Below are 19,717 nucleotides of genomic sequence, written 5' to 3' on the forward strand. Positions count from 1 at the left end.
GCTGTAGTTCAAGAGGAGAATACCGAGTGAATGTAACATCAGGCTGGCGGGATGTACCGTGATTAATTTGAATGGTTTTCATTTCCACGGGTTTGCAAGTGTATGTGCATTCGGGCTCCTTAGAAAGAGCGTTTATGTAAAGACGGCAGGCCAGCGGCGGGCGGGGGCAGAGCTGGGGGGCTGCTCCCTGTGCCGGCCCAGGTGGTACCCGCTCCATCAGCCGGGCTGGCTCCCCTCCCGCCTCCGCAGGGGCTCTCCTTATCAGCACTCCTTGCCTGTCAGCATCTGGGTGCTTAAAGGCAGTTTCTGTAATATCAATTTTTGCACTTAGGTGGGAAACTCATTTTTTGGTTTACTATTTTGCTTATTTTTTTATTAAGAAGTGTATTGCCAGAGAAACAGAACAAATGCTGCCAGAACTGTGCGTATCTGAAGGAAAGTGTAGCTTTGGCTCCAGGCCCAGGTGACAAAGAGAACGGAAAGCAGGGATGCTTACCTGTTTGCTGCACTGGATCATTTTTATATTTGTATTTTTATATTTTGCAGCCGTGGTTCATAATTGCAATAGGTGTTTTCTGGCCAAAGAGCGTTGTGATCAGGCGTATGATCGGAGATGCATTCTTTCCTTGCTGAGGTGGGTGGCGAAGGGTCCTCTCGATTGGAATCTGATTACAATTTCCATTTTGCACAAGCAGCCAGGCGGTTGGGAGGCTGATGAAAGGCGCCGAGTGCCATTGATGGCACAACAAGCAATAACAGTCTTCAGTAAGACGGATCATGCAGAGAGGCTAGATTATCGTTCCATGTTGGTCACACATACGTTCTAGCTGGGATAGCCGTGCTAAAGGGAAAAGAGGAATTCTTCCCCTGAAAAAAAATCTCAGAAAACTGTGGTTTTATTTTGCTGTGTTCTGTATGGCTGATACCTGCTCTCTACGTTACGTTTAGAGACGGTGTTTGACACGGCAGGTAAGGTGCATTTAAATGTTACAGAGGGCTGAACCAGCAAGCAATAGTGTGCTTGAGGATTCAATTACATTATCTACGTGCAGTATTGCCAACTGAAAATATGTATTCTTCACGTATCAAATGGGAAGACCAAAGGTAGATGTGGTTTTTGCTGTTCGGTGTCTGTATCTGAGAACATAGTGCCCAAACATTGTCAATCGATAGTTTGCAGGTTTAAAAAGAACACTTCAGAATAACTTCTTTATGAACTGCTGCTTCATAAGCTGTGACAAGTCAATAGATCAGCCTGTGCTTGCCTTTGTAATGAGTGAGATGAAGAGAAACTGAAACTAATTTAATTCATCATCCAAATTAATATTATTCCTTCATTAGGGTTGCAGGTGCTGAGCCAAGCATCCTTACCTTAAAATAGGAGAGGAATCAGAGTTTTACTGTCTTGCAGATATGCGTAATAAGAATAATCACGAACCCGGAAAAACACATGGGAGATGTTATACTTACTCATTTTAAGAACGAGAGATGTGGGAGAGAATACACAAAAATAATTGGCATAATATTGGTTTTGAGGCAAGTACCAGGGATATATTTACAATAGATGGGTTGATTAATGCTTACTATTATAATTATTGGAAACAATTTTTCTTAACTGTTTTGGAGTTTCTCTTGACTTTTTTTTTTTTTAATTAATAGTACTTGCTGGGAGCTTTTGCTTTCATTGGGAAGAAGGTGGGATTTGCTGAGTAAGAAATGTATGAAAATCGTAGTTGTCTTCTCATTACCCAACCAAGTTTTCTTCTTGCTGTCCAGTCGCCTCTTGAAAACCTCCACCATGTCACTGGGGAGGTTGCTCCAGTGAATGATTGTTCTCCTTGTAAAAAACCCTCTTTCTTATGTCGCTACGAAACCTCTCACAGTGCAACTTGTCCCTGTTGCCCCTTGTCTTCTCTGTGTGGCTCCTTGTGAAGGGAGAGCCTCCGTCCTCTTTGTAGCCGCCTTTAAGTACTGAACATGGTCACAAGGTCCCCCTGAGCCTTCTCTTCTGGCTCCTTCAGCCAGTCCTTCAGCTGGTCCTTGTGTCCCCCCCAGCATAAAAATGATGGCACGTTGTCTAGGAGAACAATTTCGGATTGTCTAACCCAGTGAGCTGCTGCCAGGGAAGCAATCCATCAGCACGGGGCTGACACCGGAGTAAGCTGATTTGGAGATCTACATGTTGGAAAACTAACGGCCGCTTGTGTGGTTATCTTTCTGTTGCTGTAGTTACCAGTTTAGCATAAGGGATGTTATTGCCAGCATCTCGGTTTCAAGCTATGGCTTGAATGGGTTGTAATTCAGAATGTGTAGCAATAGCCAAAAAGAACAGGAGCCATTTTTAGCCTACATCTCGGCCTTTGGAGAGCTTTGATTTCATCTTCAAAACTGCTCAAGTACACGCAGATGTAAGCCCTTGCTCTGGTAATGCCCGGTCACTCAGGTTTTACTTTCTCCAAAGATAAATCTAGTTGAATCAATTAGCGAGTTGCCCTGTAAAGAGCCTAATGACAATGACATCAGCTGCAGCATGGACCCAGCTACGGGTGTGCTGCCGAAATTGAGGGGACGGGCACCTTTGGGGTGACGAAGGAGCAACTTAAAATAGCTGGACTGCCACGTATTGCTCTCGCGGCTTTGCAGTAGGTGAGAATAAAACACATCATTGTTGGTATGGGCACGTTTATGTGTCAGATGCCAGCGCTATGGAGAAGGTTAAGTTGGGATCCCCGAACCCTGAGGATTGTCGTCTTGGCTTGACTTGTTTCGTTGATATTGTGCATCTTCATGGTCCTGTAGGTCATGGGTTGTCCAAACTGCTTGAGAAAACTCATTACAATTACGTGTAACAGGAGAAAACTTGTAAGATTAACATGTAGTTTGGTCAGCTCTGTGATGGAAAAAAACTGCTGCTTCCTGTGCGATGATGATCATTTTTATGGAAATAGTTTTATTTAGAAAACATTACATAATTTAGATTAAAATAAATAGTGTGGTTTAATGGAATTATGCAATTAACAGGAATGAAAATACAAAGTTTAATGCACAGTTATGACCCGAGTCATATTGGCTTTCTCCTTCCTGCTAGATTATAAACAAATTTTGGATTAAAATAATGATAGTTTACTCTTTCTATAGCACTGTAATGTAATTTCATAGTTAGAGGAAGAATGCATTTAAGCCAGCATAGTTGAGTTCGCTCCATAAATTGAAAGAAGTCTGATCTAAAACTCATTTACTGTCTTGGAACAGAATTGATCTTGCTTTCACATTTGATTCCCCCACTGCAGATTTTGAGAGGAAGAAAAATGGCATTGTTAGGTGGGTTTAACCAGAGCAGAGCTAGCCTGAAAAGACCGGGAAACCAGCTGTTATAAACGTTTTCTTCTTTTGCCTTTGTTTCCCTTTTTAATGAATTATGCAAAATCTTACAGAATTTCAGAACAACTTAGGGGCAGCGTTCGTCTGGCCCCACTCAGGAATATTCTTTGCTGTCTGTTTGCTTCGTATGAAAAGCAATGTATGTTATGCTGTTTAATAGAAACGCTGGCAATTTACTGCATCTAGGGTTGGTTGTTCTGACCTGTTAAACCTCTGTTAAATTTCCAGAATTTACAGGGATAATTAACAGGGAGGAAATGTTACCTTTAAGACCAAATTTCTGATGTTTTTAAGGCTTCGAAATGAATGAGAAGACTTCCTTTCTGATTAGATATAAAGCAAAAAAAAACTTTATTTTTTTCTTGTGATGTTAAAAAATGAAATCCAAACTGTCCAAGAAAGCACTGAGTTATGTGTGTGCTGCAGATCCTCGTTTGATGAGGAAGCATTCAATTTTCAAGCCCCTGAGAGGCTGTCACGAATCCCAGGACGTGCTGCGTTTGCGGCTGGGATGGGGGGGACGCGACGGCGTCCCCCACTGTGTGCTGCGGGATCACCTCTGCTGTGCTCCGCTCGCCCACCTCGCTACACCTACAGACGTTCCCCTCTTCCATGTAAACGAGCACAAGGACCTACAGCAAGTCATAGATGACGTTGTAAATGTATGTTTTTGCTAATCCCAGCTTTAGCTCTTTTTTCAGGTAACGGGAGCCTCGAGTAACAGCTCCGATTTCCTGAGGAAGTGAGCAGGGACTCCCTTTCTCTAGGTAGGACTGCAAGGAGGATACTTAAATTACTTGGAGATCACCAGCAAAAAGGAAGTCTCTCCTAGCATAAGTTCAGAAAAAATACAAGTGTCAGAATTACATTAAAGGCCAAAAAAAAAGGCTGAAAATGGATTCTGTAAAAATTAGGAAATTTGACATTGAGTATGATTAAAAAAAATATATATATATTTTTTTTCATCATTACATCTTTAGAAAAAATTCTTCAAATAATACAACTAGTTATTTTTAATTTAGGCCTAAAAATATCCTCTGATTTTATACCTGTCTGGGAGATGAGAGAAGATAAGTAATAAAAATTCGCTGCACTGGAAGTAGGAAGGGATTAAGGGATATGGATTTTTAACCCAGCTATCCAAATTTATATTTCTGTCTTTCTGTGGACGTTTCGCACAGGTATATGTCACATCAGGAAAATACCATCCAGAAAGGGTCACAACTTGGTTGAATTTCTTGTAGAAAAACACTATGCCCATGGCCAAGGGGAGAGAGGGCAGACTGAAAAAAAACAGAGCTATGATTCTTCCCTTTTTTTTTTTTTTAACATAAAATCAGAAAAAGATGCAGAGCAAGTTAAATCATATTCTTGGAGTCCATCATTTTTATTTAGTTGGAACTTGATCTCGTGGCAAATTACGAGAACGGGAATCAGAGTTATCAGTGTCTCGTTCATGCTGGTGCTATTGATTTTCCTGGGCAAATTATTTAATTTTTTAAAATCCATCGGCAAAATGGGGATAACAAAGCTGACTGATGTCATACGGTTAAAGCCCTGGAGATTCGGCAAGGAGAGACACTTTAGAAATCCAAGGGGCTACATGCATTGAAAATAAGTGATAAGCTTTAGTATTCACGTTGTGTTTTCATTAATAAAAATGACGTAAGGATTAAAGACAGAAAGTTTCATTTTAGCGTTGGAGTGAACACACGAGAAGGTCGGCGGGTTTTTAACTCCGCCAGGGTTGGCTGCCTGCAGGTTGTTGTGGGGTGTCTGTGCTGTCGCCTGGAGGGTTTCTGGGGAGCACACGCAGAAATGGGTTCAGAGCGCTGGCAGGTTTGCTCGCTCTCTCCTAAATGGTGAAAGCACTTCAGTGCTCGTGTCCAAAATCTTATCCTTCTAGACCGGCTGAGAAAACTCCGGTCTGGTGTTGGTACTCCCGGTGACTCCCTGGTACTGACGAGGTGCTCAGTTCTGCCCAGGGACAAAATCACCACCTTCCACGCCCCGGGTTACCTCCTCTGCTGCTCTCTCTTGTTTCATAGAATCACAGAATCATTTAGGTTGGAAAAGACCCTTGGGATCACCGAGTCCAACCATCAACCCCACTCTACAAAGTTCTCCCCAACACCACATCCCCTAACACCACATCTAAACGAGTCTTAAACGCATCCAGGGATGGTGACTCCACCACCTCCCTGGGCAGCCTATTCCAGTGTCTGACCACTCTTTCTGTGAAGAATTTTTTCCTAATGTCCAGCCTAAACCTACCGTGTTGCAGCTTGAAGCCATTCCCTCTTGTTCTATCGCCAATTGCCTGTGAGAAGAGACCAGCCCCAACCTCTCGACAGTGTAAGCGTTTCCATACACTTGTGGCATACACGTGCCACTGCACAATGAAACATCTGCAACAAAATCATATTTGAACAGAAACGTATGTAGGAATGTCACTTCCATTTCTGCTAAGCTAGTGCTTGAAGGAATTCTGTATAGTAAGTCGGACCCTGAGTTTTAATGAAAGGAGCTTTTGTCGGTTTGTTTCTTAATGACTTTTTTTAACAGAAGGTGCTTGTAAGTCATCAAAACTTAGTTCTTAGTAGGGTAGATTTTTTATTTTTGGTTTAAAGAGCCTGATGTTAGCTAGATTTCCGCAAGAAAGACACCCCCCTGCTTACTGTGATTTCAGGGTGCACCGAGTGGACGAGCCCTTGGGAAAGCCGGAGGAGCATGGCCAAGTGCTGTCACCAGCTGCATTCTGGTTCGGTGGGATCTCTTCCATCGTGTCACCTTCTTGGCCCAAACCTCTCCTAAAACGCCTTTGTCTGGTGGTTGTTTTGCCCGTTTGGCGGTAGGGCAGGGGTTCAGGACCTGCCCGGGGAGGCTGCGGGTGCCGGGGCTCTGCGGCAGCTCAAAGCTTCCCAGCGAAGCATCTCCGCAGCCCCAATCAGCAGAGCTTTTCCAGGGCTAATTACCTCTTTACTGCGCTGACTCTAATGTGACATGTTTATTGCCTTAACTAACAACTCATTAGCTTAGTTGATGTTTTTGTCAATATTAATTCGTTCATTTAAGCCAAGTCAAAGCTTAAACAAAGATGTCCAGGCTGAGAAACGGGCAGCAGAATGACTTTTGTTTAGTTCATCTTTTTCCTTAGCTCGATTTCCTCTAGGTAGGTGTCAGCAGGAGCGGTGCTAGGAGGAGTCCGATGGAAAAGGTAGGCATATTTCAGTGGAGTAATGTTTGAGCAGTCACGCTTTTTAATAAGGTTCTTAGATTTGAGACATAAAACTCATGCAAACTGGAGCGTTGTGGCCTGCCAAGGAGAAACTTTCAGTTCTTTTGTTCCGTGCCTGTAAGGGGTTGGTGTGAATGCACTAGAAAAGCGTGTCGTCTGGCTTTCCTGAGTGCTAAAAATGACAGGCAGTTTATTTAAGAAACAAAACAAGCAACTCACAGCGGAGAGTTCGGAAAACTAAAGAAAAGCTGGGTAAAATCAATAGTTATCTTTATCATAATAGCAAGCTAAATGAAATTTATTAAGAGGTAACAAATAATTATGTAGATATAATGATCAGTTATCTTTATCCGGGAGTGTTGCTTGGTTTAGCTCCCCACGTATAAAAATATACGTGTAATTATTTTTATTAAAAACCAGTCTATTAAATGAAATTATTCGTCACGTTCCCTTGCTGTGCAGAGCCCGGCTCGGCATTCAGGTGTGTTGGAGGTGTTTGTCCTCCTGACGGTGGGTCTGTCACTCTCTGCACGCAGGCAAGGCGCTGACGTTCCTGCTGCTGCAGCCGCCCAGCCCCAAGCTGCCCGCGCACAGCACCATCCGCAGGACCGCCATCGACCTCATCGGCCGCGGCTTCACCGTCTGGGAGCCCTACATGGACGTCTCCGCCGTGCTGATGGGCCTGCTGGAGCTCTGCGCCGACGCCGAGAAACAGCTTGCCAAGTAGGTAGCCCCTTTGTTCACTTATAACCCTCTTGCATTGCCTCTGTGCATCCCATTTTTGCCGCGGTCAGCTCAAATCCTGCTGGCTGAGGTGCTTGCCACGGGATAACTCCTTGCTTCAAGTTTTGCATGCAATATGTCTGTCTGTCTTTAACATAATATTTCTTTTTTTTTTTACCCTTTTTTAACTATAAAAATAGTACTTTTGGAAGGTATTTTCCACCAGTTTGTCAGAATACATGGATTGTTTTTTTTCCATGGTTTTACAAGCCATCCTGTCAGGATGGGAATTGTTTCAGAAAGTACATTTTGGAAAAGGTAGTTATTTTATCAGTAGCATCGCTATCGATACTGCCAAGGTAACTTGTAGATTTAAGGAAAGAAATCATAAACTCAACAGACCACAGCCTGTCTCTAGGGTCAGAGAACAACTTATTAAAATGTCCTAAATCAAGATTTATATGGAATGCTGTCTTGTACCTCCGCTCTAACCTCCTTCAAATAAAATCTTCTTTCAATTAGGATTTGTAATTGAAGTTAGGGGGGGGAGCAGATTTCATAAGGAAGTCTGACACTTTGAATTCAAATGCACAGCAAAAATGTCATATGTTTATGCAATATATTTATAGAAGTTTAAAATGTTTATATATATATTTTTTGCGCGTGGAACTCTAACTGCAAATTTGTTCCGTTTCTTGCAAATTACTATAATTGTGCAACTTCTCGTTTTGTTTACACAGGTATGTGTACATGTTACTACACTTGATAGTGCTGTGTACTGTCAATCGTGCCATCAAATAATTATGGCTAAATCAAATAATTATGGCTGAATGCGTAAGTGAGGTCATTACCATGACTTGTGTAATAAAGGGAGTGTCTTGCCCTTTTTTAATGCGTTCTGTGTTAAGATAATGGGATTGTTAAATACTAGCATTTGGGATTTATTTAATGGGTGCAACTTTGCAGGACACGAGTAGCATTTTTGTTGAGTAACTACGAATTTTATGATTTGAGGCCTAGAAAGTAATAAATTTCAAGTGGGGCCCCCATTCTCACATGAACGGTTTTTATTCACACCATTAATCCCATTAATGACAACGGGACTTTTTGCACAGGGAAGAGTTTTACAATATAGTTCTTATTTTTATTGTTGTTTGTTGTAAAATTGATCATCTCATCTGCAATTTACTCTAAATCTCTATCTGAACAATTTGTTCTGCATTTAGATTTGTGGGTTTTTTTAAAAAAAGCAAACTACTTCAGTGTGCAAAGGGAGCAGAAGGAGAGGCTCTGATTTCTATGTATAGAGAAAAACTAAAAAGTCACTGCAAGAAGCAACCACAGTAGGCTGCTTATATGAAATAAAACAATGATAGCGTGCTTTATGTAATTGCCTTTGAAAGCGATTTCGAACATCCTGCTTTTAAGGGAAAACCTTGAAAAATGTAAGTGGGTATGCGTTAGTGCCACTGAGGCAGAGTTGTTGGCAGGCACACGGCTCTGCCAAGGGAACAGACTAGTCCCCGGTCAGGACGTGCAGGACACGCAGCGCTCTTTGCCTTCAGCGAACACAGAGTTCATATTTATTTGGTTGTCAGCATGAATTAATACTGTAGTAATAAAGCTCTGCAGACTTCCACTTGGAAAATGGTCGTTACTGAAAATATTTAAATGTGACGATAATTTTCACCACGTAAAATACAGACATCACGGCCGTTTTCTCTACCAAAAGAGCGCGGCGGTGGCGTTGAGGCAGCTTGCGGTGGTGGGCTGCGGGCGGCGCTGCCTTTGGGGGCTGTGCTGCTGGGCTGGGTGCAGGCAGAGCAGCCTTTAGTGCCTGCTAAAGAATACTTTAATTAGTGGTGTTCCGGCAGTGTTAATTTGTAAACCGTCCAGTAATTGATAAACCGCTGGTTAATGGGGGAACAGTTTCAATCCTCCAGGAAGACGGCTGGTTTTGTTTACAGCATAATATTACCTCAGGTATTAAAAAAAATCCTGAAACAGTTGGCCGGTTTTCTGATTTATTCTAAGGCTCTTTTCTGCTAAATCGCAGTAAGCACTGCTGGTTTGTGTCTCACTATGTGAAACTGTAGAATGCCCTTCTAATTAGAAATTCGCCAGGTGTTTGAACTATGCATTTACATTGTTAGTTACTTTTCCATTTTAGTCGAGAATTTTCTGTTGTCTGTAGCAATAACGTTTAACGCCATGAGCACTTTACACACCCGTAGTAGCGTTTAACCTTAGAAGTCGTTTTCAAGTCATACAGGGCTCTGTTATGAATGAATTTTACTTTACAAGTGTACTTACAAATGTTTGTTTATAAACACACACGTTTTAAATGCTACATGCAACACGGAGCTGACAGGGGTTGCCTTAATACCTACCATGTGTGCGCTTTGTCGTCCGTCTGTGGAGGGGGTGAAGGTCCCGACTTTCTTTTACATTATCCTGAGGCAGATATTACGCATTTTATACAACAGTTTTAATTTCCTCAAGATTTGGAGAATGAATGACTGCCGTGTGTTCGGGGGGGGTGTTAATGGAGAAACACGTATAAACTGGATTAATGTTGTTATTTGTCTGAACTTCAATAATTTCTCGTGGTGTGACAAAAGGAACCACAATGTTTTGCCTTCCCAGAGAATCTCTAAGCCCTATTGTATGTAAATGCAGACTTACAGAAGCCAGGCGACCGCGGTTCTTCAGAAAGTCATTTTCATCTTGCGATTACATCCTTAGCTGTCATAAAGATTAGTATGGCTCTCGATCCGCGGAGCACTGAATAAATGAATGTATCAGCATGTAGCCTTGAGGAGCCCAATGCAATTTTCATCATGATAAATTGCATAATAAGCGAGAAAGTGTTTGCTTATTAATCCATAACAAGGTTTAGATTGAAAATGGCCTGTTACATTCATGACAGATACAGTACCGACTGCAGACAGCCGAAGATGGAGAGAAATAGAGCAACAATGTGTGCAGGGGGTTAAGTGTGCATCTTACCCTCCCGGTGCCCTGCTGAGCTGCCCCTTTTTGTGCCTGATTTACCGTGTACACAATAACAGCGCACAGCTGCCTGGCTTCTCTCCCTGATGTTAAGAACGTTTTATGAAAGAGCTTTTTATGTCAAGCTTCTGCTTTAAAAAAAAAAAAAAAAAATCACTTCACGTTTATTGACACAAAAAAAAATAGCAGCGTTTTTCTTTTTTCCCTTCTGAATTAAATAAATATCTGAGCTGTTATCCAAGACGCTGGTATTTATAACTCCTCCGCTCTCCCAGTTCATCCTGGTCCCCAAAGGCTGCCCTGTGCTAGCCTGCCACGCCGAATGAAACCGCTCACTTGTGAGGATTAAGAGTATTTCTCTAGCGTTTATTCAGCTTTGGTTTCTTGGCGTGGATGACGGTAGGGATCATTGCTGTCCGGTATTTTTGCTCTTTGAATTACAAGCTACACTTTGATACAGGTTATGATATAATATACCTAAATTAGCAAATTGCATTCTAATCTATCTATATGATTTTATATATGTGCGAGTACTAAAATAATTAGGCTAAATCTCTTTAGTTTTGATCATGTTTAGTGGAAAACTTTACTATACTTTTATAACCTTATGGATTCTATCTGTGGGGCCGTCCTACTGTATATAGTAGCACCATCCCTAGCGCTCAAGTACGGGGGACTGTTTTTAGAACGCAGCCTAAACAATTGCTGGAATTGAGGGTTTTAAAGGAGAAATGTGAGCTGGGATCTTTGGTCCTGAAGGTGGTGTGGCACACGAATTCTCCGGCCGGAGGAGAGACCGTTCTTGGTCCCGTGAGGTTTTTTTCTGGCATTGCTTTAGGGAAGTCAAGACTTGTAGACATCCGATTGCTACGTTTTCTGGTCATCGCCATCGAAACCTTTTCCATCTACCTTTTCCCTAGGTATGACCTACAGCTCTTCCCAAGTAGCTTGTTGCTTTCCGCTTGGTCTGAGGATCAGCTTTTCAAATGCATCTTCCTTATTTTTTTGTAGATAGTGAAGTACATAAACAGTACTCCAAAGTTGTGATAACTTGCGCTAAACATATAAACAAGTTATCTGTTAAAAAAGTCTATATTTCATTGAAAACATTATTCAAATAGCATATTGGTTGCCAAAACCGTCAAGATGTTCAGCTTACTGACGCGGGTGAAGCTGGTGATGGATTTGGGAAAAGAGAGAGCATCGTGCCCTGATGAGGAGGGTACTGGCCACTGAGAATCGGCCTTTGAGAAATCAGCTAAAAGGCATAAATCAAAAAGCACAAATAAATACAGTAATAGATCCGAGGTTTTTACTGTGGTTTGCAGGTAGACTCTGCTGTTAGAGCCGTGCGTTACAGGACAGGCTGCATCCATTTTGTCTGTGTGATGTGTACAGAAATGATTCCTCAAATGTCGCTTACGCTGCCGTGGCAGGATGTCAGGGCAGGACGAGGACAGGAGGGACGCCACGTGCTGCCGACTCTTGCTGGACGTAGAGAAGTCCTAAAGCTTGTCCATAGAGAACAGAAGCCTGGGTGTGAAGGGCAGCTTTCCCCCTGTACGTTAGTTGTGCATCTGCCTGGTTTTGTCGGGGCGGTGTGGGGGAGCTGGTCCCCTCTCGCGGGGCTGGAGCAGCTGGCCCAGCCCGGAGGGGGCTAATCTCTGCCCACATGCTGATGAATTAACAAAAAGCCTGTTGCTTTTCAGGAAAATGCACGCTTTACCAAGCACCTTGTAAGGAAAAGGACTGCTGGCAGAAGCACCAAGCCTTTTCAGAGGTGGGGGGGGGGGGGAAGTACAGAGGGCTGGGGGTTTGATTGCTTTCAGGAGATAATGAGCCCCTCGGAAAGCCTGACTTTGATACCTCCCTCTTCCTGCTTCACCACCTTTGGCTCTAACAGCCAAACAGCACTTCTAAAGTTACAGGCAAATACAGTTTTACAAGTAAAAGGCCGACGGGGACATCTTTATTGTCGCAGAGGCTTCACTGGTTTTCAAACTCGGTAGTTTTAATGCATAGAATGTTGGTGAGGAATGGGAGAGAAAATTATAATAAACTTTAGTTTGTATTTATGTGAATTCAGGTCTGTAAAATGGTGATCGATCCATACCTCATCTTCTTGTTGCTCTGGAAAAGAGTTAATTTGGCAGAGAATGCTTTAACTACCCTGAAGTTCTTTGTTGCAAAGTATTCAATTTGTAAGCTTTCACAGTATTAAATCAGATATTGCATCAAGAATTATCTTTAAAGACACTTAAAAAACAAATTAAGAGAATGTGTTCTCCTGCGTAGACACCTCTCTCAAAAACTAGAAAAATTAAAGAGATCAGTAATGTAACTATTCAGTTACTATGTGCTACCTGCGTCCTCTACAAAATCATAAACAGACTTTGCCATAAGCTAGTTGAGTTTGTAAACTTCTGTTAATCTTTACCAAAATACTCAGTAGAAGAGCACAGGGGAGGAGGAACCCCTTTCAAAAAGCCCCGAGGGGAGATTTTCAGTGCATCTGGGGAAGTGCCACGTCACGCTTATTTTCTCTTACTGACATTTGCACATGTGGTCTCTTGTTGAAGTGTTGGGGGGGGAAAAGCCCACCTTTTGTGTTCTCCGTCCTGCTCTGAAAATGCAGATTTCCTCCGGTCTCACTTCCAAATATTGTCATTGTAAAATCTGGGCTAGGAAACAGCAGAATAACTTCTGTCGAAGAGAAATAATTTTTCTGGTGTAGCCCAAAAGAAGAGAAGCTCTCAAATGTTAACGTCACAAGGTGAATAGACAGATTTAACCCAAATATTTTTGGAGTTTGACCAAGTGAACTGATGCCATTTTGAGTCCTGGGGGTTTGGACTTAGGTGGGCTTTGTGGCACGGCGTGATGGAAACGCTGACGCTGGCTTGTTTGGGGGGCTTTGGTGCACCTGGAACACCAAACGTGTATTGTGATTTCCACCTCTTCCGGGTTGTTTCAATTTCTCCTTTCCCTCACTTCTTTTCTGGTTGTGCCCGACTCCTTGTTTTCAGAGCAGAATGAATTTTGTTGACCCCGATAAACCGGTTTTTATCAATTTGGAAGGACACAGAGATGCTGAAGGGGTAGAAGTGTGGATTATACTCTTCTCCGTGTCTCTGGGTTTATTTCCTGCACCTTGCCTGCCGCGGAGGTTGCAGAATGGGACGCCTGGTGATGGCTGGTGGGGCAGAGTCGCTCGTGGCTTCTGGTGCTGTTGTCCCTGTTCCGTGCGTGGTGCCGAGCCAGCCCTTACCCAGCTGGGCATCCTCGGCCTGGAGAAATGCGCGGTGTTCTGGGAAGCTGCAGAGTCTAGAGATTGTTTCACTGCTCTAGCACTCGTTTTGTTGAATGTATTTTTATCCCAGGTACATCAGTCAAAGTATTAAACCATCCCAAATCACACTGATAGCAGAGGAAGCTGCAGATGTTATCTTTTTTTCATGTAATAAAACTATCTTGTATTGTTAACGTGCGCTTGAATGACATAGTTGCTTTAATGACGAGCTTCACTTTTATTAACATTTAGCATTTGCGCGATGCTAAATGTAATATAAGCAGCCGAGGTGTTGGAATGGCTTTAAAACTCGATGTTGGTGCGTTAGTGCCGTTCACTTACGCGTGTTCGGGAGCAGTGATCTTCCCGTCCCGCTGCCTCTCTGAGCCTCCGGAGCAGCGACTGCTGCCAGGCTCCTCTGCAGAGAAGTACTTAATTTCCACAGGGAAAGAGTAAACCTATGTGTGTCACTTACAGCTTAATACCTTTTTTTGTTACGTCATCTCTAAGTAAAATAGCAAAGAGAAAGAACAGCTGAGGAGCGATTTCAGTGCATTCTCAAACATAATTTTTCATGATTTAGCAAAATCCGTGAGGAATTACAGCTTATTCAAATGCTGGACTGATACCAGGAATGAGCAAAAGAAACTAGCTTCCTTTTTGTTGTCTTTTCTTCATCAAAACCAAAACAAACCACAGTTTTTAGGGCTACTACTTGGTGGAAGTGTGGTCATAGCAGCAGGATCGGTCAGACTATATGCTATAGGAAAACGTTAAAATGTTTTTGAGCTGGCAGACTGGTTTGTGGTCTCCCCGTGCTGCAGCAGTCACGTCGGAGAAGGTTTCCTTTGTGGGGTAGGCTGAATGGTTCAGGTTAATCCCAGCGCACGCTGGTTCCCAGGTGTCCCCTCCCCTTCTGTAAAAGCCCAATTCCATATGGGAGCACGTTCATCCCTGCTTCCCCGTACCCCTTTCCCCACTGGTTCTCCCTGGTGGGATGTCCTCTCCCAGGGCGCCAGTGCCGTGCCACCGCGCTGCTCTGCCCTACTCTGTCACCCTCCTGGCCCCCGCGCTTCTCAGTGCTGCCGAACGCGCTGCTCTTGTGCTGCAGAGACACGGATCAGATGGAGCTTGATGGATCAGCTTGATGTGCCAAAGGCACAGAGTTGGTAGCCGGGGAGGTACCTGTGCTCTGGGCCACGGGCTGGGAAGGCTGTGGGTGGCCCGTGGGCAGGAGCTGAGGAAGGGTTTGTAGAATTGCCAGATAATGTACAATTAACCTACCAAAACTGGGCTCTGCTGTGGTACATACAATAGTGATAGCAAAAATAGTACGGTTTTAAGAAAGGAAGCTTTCAGACAAAAATATGTGTTGTCTTTGTCAGGTGCGTATGCTCTCAATTACCAAGTACCAGATTTTATTTTTGCTTAATGTACTTATTGGGTACTTACTGCCTTATTGTTTCTTGCATTTATCTCGTCATAGCAAATATGAGCATTGTGTGTGGAAAATTTAGGTGCCAGTTAATCCCTTACTCAAAGAATTGCAGTTAAAACCTCAGCGTTAGAAATTCTGAAGAGCTTTTGAGTAATTTTGGTAATCAGAAAGCATAAGGTACGGGGCTGTCTGTCATCTCATCAGGCTGCTGCGACTGACTCATGCAGTAAAGAAAATCAAACCAGATAGATTTGGTGGGTTTAGTTCTTCGAGAAGCTTTTTCTTTTCTCTCCTATACCCAGTGCTTAGCTGAATTAAGGAGAATCACTATGAGCAGGGTATTTGTCAGCCTGCATTTAGAATGTTGCAAAAGAATAAACCATAAATTCTTGGGCAGGCATTCTGTGTTTGCCTCGTCCTCGGTTGGGTGATATGTATTCAGCACATACAGATAATTTGTTAACAAGGCCTTTTTAACACTTTGGACAGATGCGCATACTGTTTTCAATCTTCATGGTTAATTATTCGATTTTGTATTTGATGATAGAACACCCTGACTCCTAATCACTGCTCATTGTTGGAAGTCCATTATATTCTAACTGTTTGAGTGCTCCCGTTGACCTTGAACTGACATTATAAGCTGTTTCTAATCTTTTCACTCTATATTTCTAATGCTCCTTTTCTTTCTCCCCTCTTTGTCTGGTGCCCGTTTAGCATCACAATGGGGCTGCCCCTGAGCCCAGCCGCCGACTCTGCCCGCTCGGCGCGGCACGCTCTCTCCCTCATCGCCACCGCCAGACCGCCCGCCTTCATCACCACCATCGCCAAGGAGGTGAGCAGGGCACCAGCAGCTTCTCCTGCCCGCGCTGAGGCTCCAGGCTCTGCGACAGAATCAAACGTCCCTCCCCACAGAGGGAAGCCGCGAGTGTGGTGGTTGTGTGCCTGCAGGAATCCAAATCCCCCACCGTTTTTGACAGGAGCGATATTCAGCCAAGTCTCATGAGTCGTGTCTGTCTTAATTCGTTGTACCCTGGTTAGATAAACTTCCAGTAGGAATGTGTAAAATCCTCCTCTCTTTACGCGATGCGCATGTGACCCCATTAAGTCTGGATGAAAATGGAGCGGGGGCTGAGCCGTGGGGTGTGGAGGGCGAGGAGGAAGGGATGCTGCTGGGAGGTCGGTGTGGCTGGGGACGGTCTGGCTGAGAGTCGTCCCAGTGAGCCCAGGCACAGCCTGGAGCTTTGCCTGGGCTCGGGCAATAGACGGACCGTTATAAATAGCCCGTTATACAGCAGCCGTCTAATGCCTGAAGATGGATGCTCAAGTATGTGAAAATCATGTAATCCAGACCCAGGTATTTGCTTATCTTGACCTTTAGTTTTAGGAGATTAAGAATGACTTAAAACAGGTAAACCCTTGTTTAAAAACTACATCAGGGGTAACCAGTAGTGGCCCTACTGATCGTGAGTAACTGAGCAGGGGCAATAATCCCTAGGTCTCAAAGTAAAGCAAAACATTCTGCCTAGGACAGGCTTTCTTAAGGTAGCACCTGCATATAACCCTAAGTGCAGATGGAGAATATTTAGCGAGTCGGCGTTTCCCTGTGTAACCCTGCTCTTTGGTAGGTGCACAGACACACCGCCCTTGCGGCCAACACGCAGTCTCAGCAGAATATTCACACCACCACTCTTGCTCGGGCTAAAGGAGAGATCTTGAGAGTCATTGAGATCCTTATCGAGAAGATGCCAACCGACGTTGTGGACCTTCTGGTGGAGGTAAGGCTGTTCTGCCGTATCTGCTGGGGGTTTGGTGCAGCAGTGAATAGTGTGGCAGCCTGGAGAAGTTCTACATGGACCATAAACCTTTTTGTGTGTGAAGAGGGTTTGTTTTATAGCACCCAGCTCATTTTTTTTGCACTTTAAAAGCTTAAATTGCCTTTAAATTGCATTGTTGGGGGGAAAAACGCAAGCAAGAGAATTTGCTGGAGGTACGTTGTGCTCGTGGCGCTGACGCTTGGAGGCGCTGGGGGGGGGGTCACATGGGTGGTTTTATCTGTTGCATTCACTGGTGCTGATGAATACTGAAGAACGGTACAAATGATGTAACAGATTACTGATGCCCAGAGGCTTTTTGCAAGCCAGAGCTATTTATAGAGCTCCGATAGCTTGTGTTTACCAGTAGTTTGTGTGGTTCCAGTTGTCAGTACCATTGCTGTTGTAAACTCCATCGTATGCAAGACAGTTCTTGTTTGGTTTATCCCCACTGAATTTTAAAGTCAGATATCAAAGATGCAGTCAGGCACAGAAAAATCTCTATTTTTGCCTGGTAGAAGTTTTATTATGAAACATAAAATATGGTATTTCAAATGATTTTAACTTTTGTTTCCAAGGTTATGGACATCATCATGTATTGCCTCGAAGGATCTTTAGTTAAGAAAAAGGGTCTTCAGGAATGCTTTCCAGCCATCTGCAGGTGAGCTCTTCCTCCAACACTACTGTGAAGAAGACTGTACGGTCACTAGCGCGATATATTTCTTTGGGTGGAACGGTCTTTTACATGATGCTTGGCCCTTGAAACAGCAAACGTGAAGAGTGGTTTCAGCTCACCCATAGCCTTTGTAGGCTTTTAGTTCTCTGCCCTGCCTGACAGAGATATAGATCAGAAAAGAAAAGCATTAACAACTCCCTGAAGTTTGGGTATTTTAAGTCAAAAACCAGGAAAATATTGTGTACTCTCATGAAAAGCTCTGTCCTGCTGCCCCTCCATATATCCTAGCTGCTCCCCTGGAACAGCCACACAAGCCAAGCAGCTTCCTTCAAAGGATTTATCAGTATCTTGGCCGTTACAAAAACAAGAATAACGTACTTGAGTAACAAGTGAGATTCCAATGTGCACAAGCTGCCTGAGTGAATTAGTCACCGCCGTCAGCACCATGCCTTCCTGCGCTCAGCCCGAGCCACGCGCAGCCGGGTAAGCTCAGAGTGAGACTTCCCGGTGTGCCGAGGCAGTGAAACGGAGATGGTAAGGAATAGAAAGTACCAAGGGCTTTCCTGGAACAGAGCCTTGTTTTGCTGCCCTGTGACCGTCTCCCAGGCGTCCTCCAAGGGAGCCGCTTGTGCTCCAAAATTGTTGTCGTAGGCAGCGAATGTCACCCTTGCCCTCAGAGAGCCTGCCTTCACCCCCAGTTTTAGAAACGTTTTTGGGATGCTCGCACGGGACGTAGGAGATTGAGTTGAAGTTAAACCTTGCAGAGTGCAGAGAGCTCTGCTGGTGACTTAGAGCTGCCCCACGCTCTGCAGCATGTGGAAACAGCTTCGGCAGTGTTTAAAGCTCTCCATCTCAGTAAAATAACAGGCAGCTTGGTAAAATAACAAGTACGAACTTACAAAATATCAAAGGGCAGGAGAAGCGTGGTGGCTGTCTTGTGCTCGCGCTGTCGGTGACGCGGCAGTTCGGAGGACGCCCAAAGGCACCGGTGGCAGCTCAGCCGCCGGCCCCCACTGCCCATCAGCGGGAGTTCAGCAGCATCCGTCCTCTTTGTCTTGGGCTAGTTCCACTTCACTCTGAAAATGGTACTTTTACATAGCAAAATGTGACTTATAAAATGGGAACACTTACAGTATCTTTAGACTACAATAAATATCCCAGTTGTGCTATTAAACTGGTACAACCAATAAATTATAATAATCATCTGTCAACCATTACATTTTAATTTAATAAGCTATTAAAATACTGGGTAGTTTCAAGAAAAGAACAATTATCCTGTTGACAGGTAGGATACTGATAGAGGTAATCTTCCTTCTTCCTGATACTTTAAAAGGCTTACCTTAAAGTATAAATGCAAGGGTAAGTGGGAATTAGTGCAAAAATCTCCCTGTTCCTCTTGTATTTTTATAGTGCTACGTTCTCTTAAAATTTTGTTAAATTACTAGTAATATTTCCTATTCTACATAGTTATAGCCATTGTAAAAATGATACAGCATCCCACTGATGCGATCATTCAGCCCAATGGAACTTTTCATCAGATTTTAGCAAATGGTTGAATCTCTGGAGAGATTCCAAGTGGAAGCACCGTGACAGAATCCTGCTGTTAATTCTTTTAATCTCGCAGTGCTCTTTCTGCCGTTCTGCGTTACGAGCGCCCCTGTTGTGGCGAAATCATGCGGGTGTCTCGGTGCTTGGTGTGGAAGCTCTTCTTCCTCGGAGGAAGAACCTTCCTTGTGGCAATAAGGCAAATAGCTGTTGGTGCCTCCGCCGTTCCCTGGAAGCGTCGTTCCTGTTTCAGCGGAGCATTAAGCCCGGGGCTGGGCGCAGCCGTGTGCTGGGTTAAAGTGCATGATTATCATTCCTCTCGGGTTTTCAGGTTTTTTCACTGTTGTACAAATGTAGCAGTCGTGCCGCTAATTGCTGGGGGCGTGACTCAGTCCTGATGGGTGGTGGTGAGGTAAATCCATGGCGATGGGTATTTTTGGCTATTGTACCTTGCAGCGTATGATTACGGTGTCTGTTTGTTTTTCCCGTGAGTGTTACTCTTTATAGAGGATCGTAACACCTTTTGGCATGCTCCTTGCAAACCCATCACTTATCAAAATAACAGAAGTATTGAAGCACAATGCAATGAACCCAAAATATTTCA

The 19,717-nt window shown here is 43.8% G+C and overlaps 1 protein-coding gene across 2 annotated transcripts in view; it reads left to right on the forward strand.

Annotated features, from left to right (window-relative positions):
* The window catches only part of WDR7 (WD repeat domain 7), a 124,583-nt gene that overhangs the window by 76,939 nt on the left and 27,927 nt on the right, over positions 1–19,717 (forward strand). For both annotated transcript variants that reach the window (XM_063319837.1, XM_063319838.1), the window contains 4 exons: positions 7,156–7,342; positions 15,796–15,913; positions 16,707–16,856; positions 17,471–17,553. In XM_063319837.1, the coding sequence (XP_063175907.1) occupies positions 7,156–7,342; positions 15,796–15,913; positions 16,707–16,856; positions 17,471–17,553 (538 nt within the window). The remainder of the gene's footprint in view (positions 1–7,155; positions 7,343–15,795; positions 15,914–16,706; positions 16,857–17,470; positions 17,554–19,717) is intronic.

Source organism: Chroicocephalus ridibundus, chromosome Z (assembly GCF_963924245.1).
Source record: "Chroicocephalus ridibundus chromosome Z, bChrRid1.1, whole genome shotgun sequence".
NCBI lineage: Eukaryota > Metazoa > Chordata > Aves > Charadriiformes > Laridae > Chroicocephalus > Chroicocephalus ridibundus.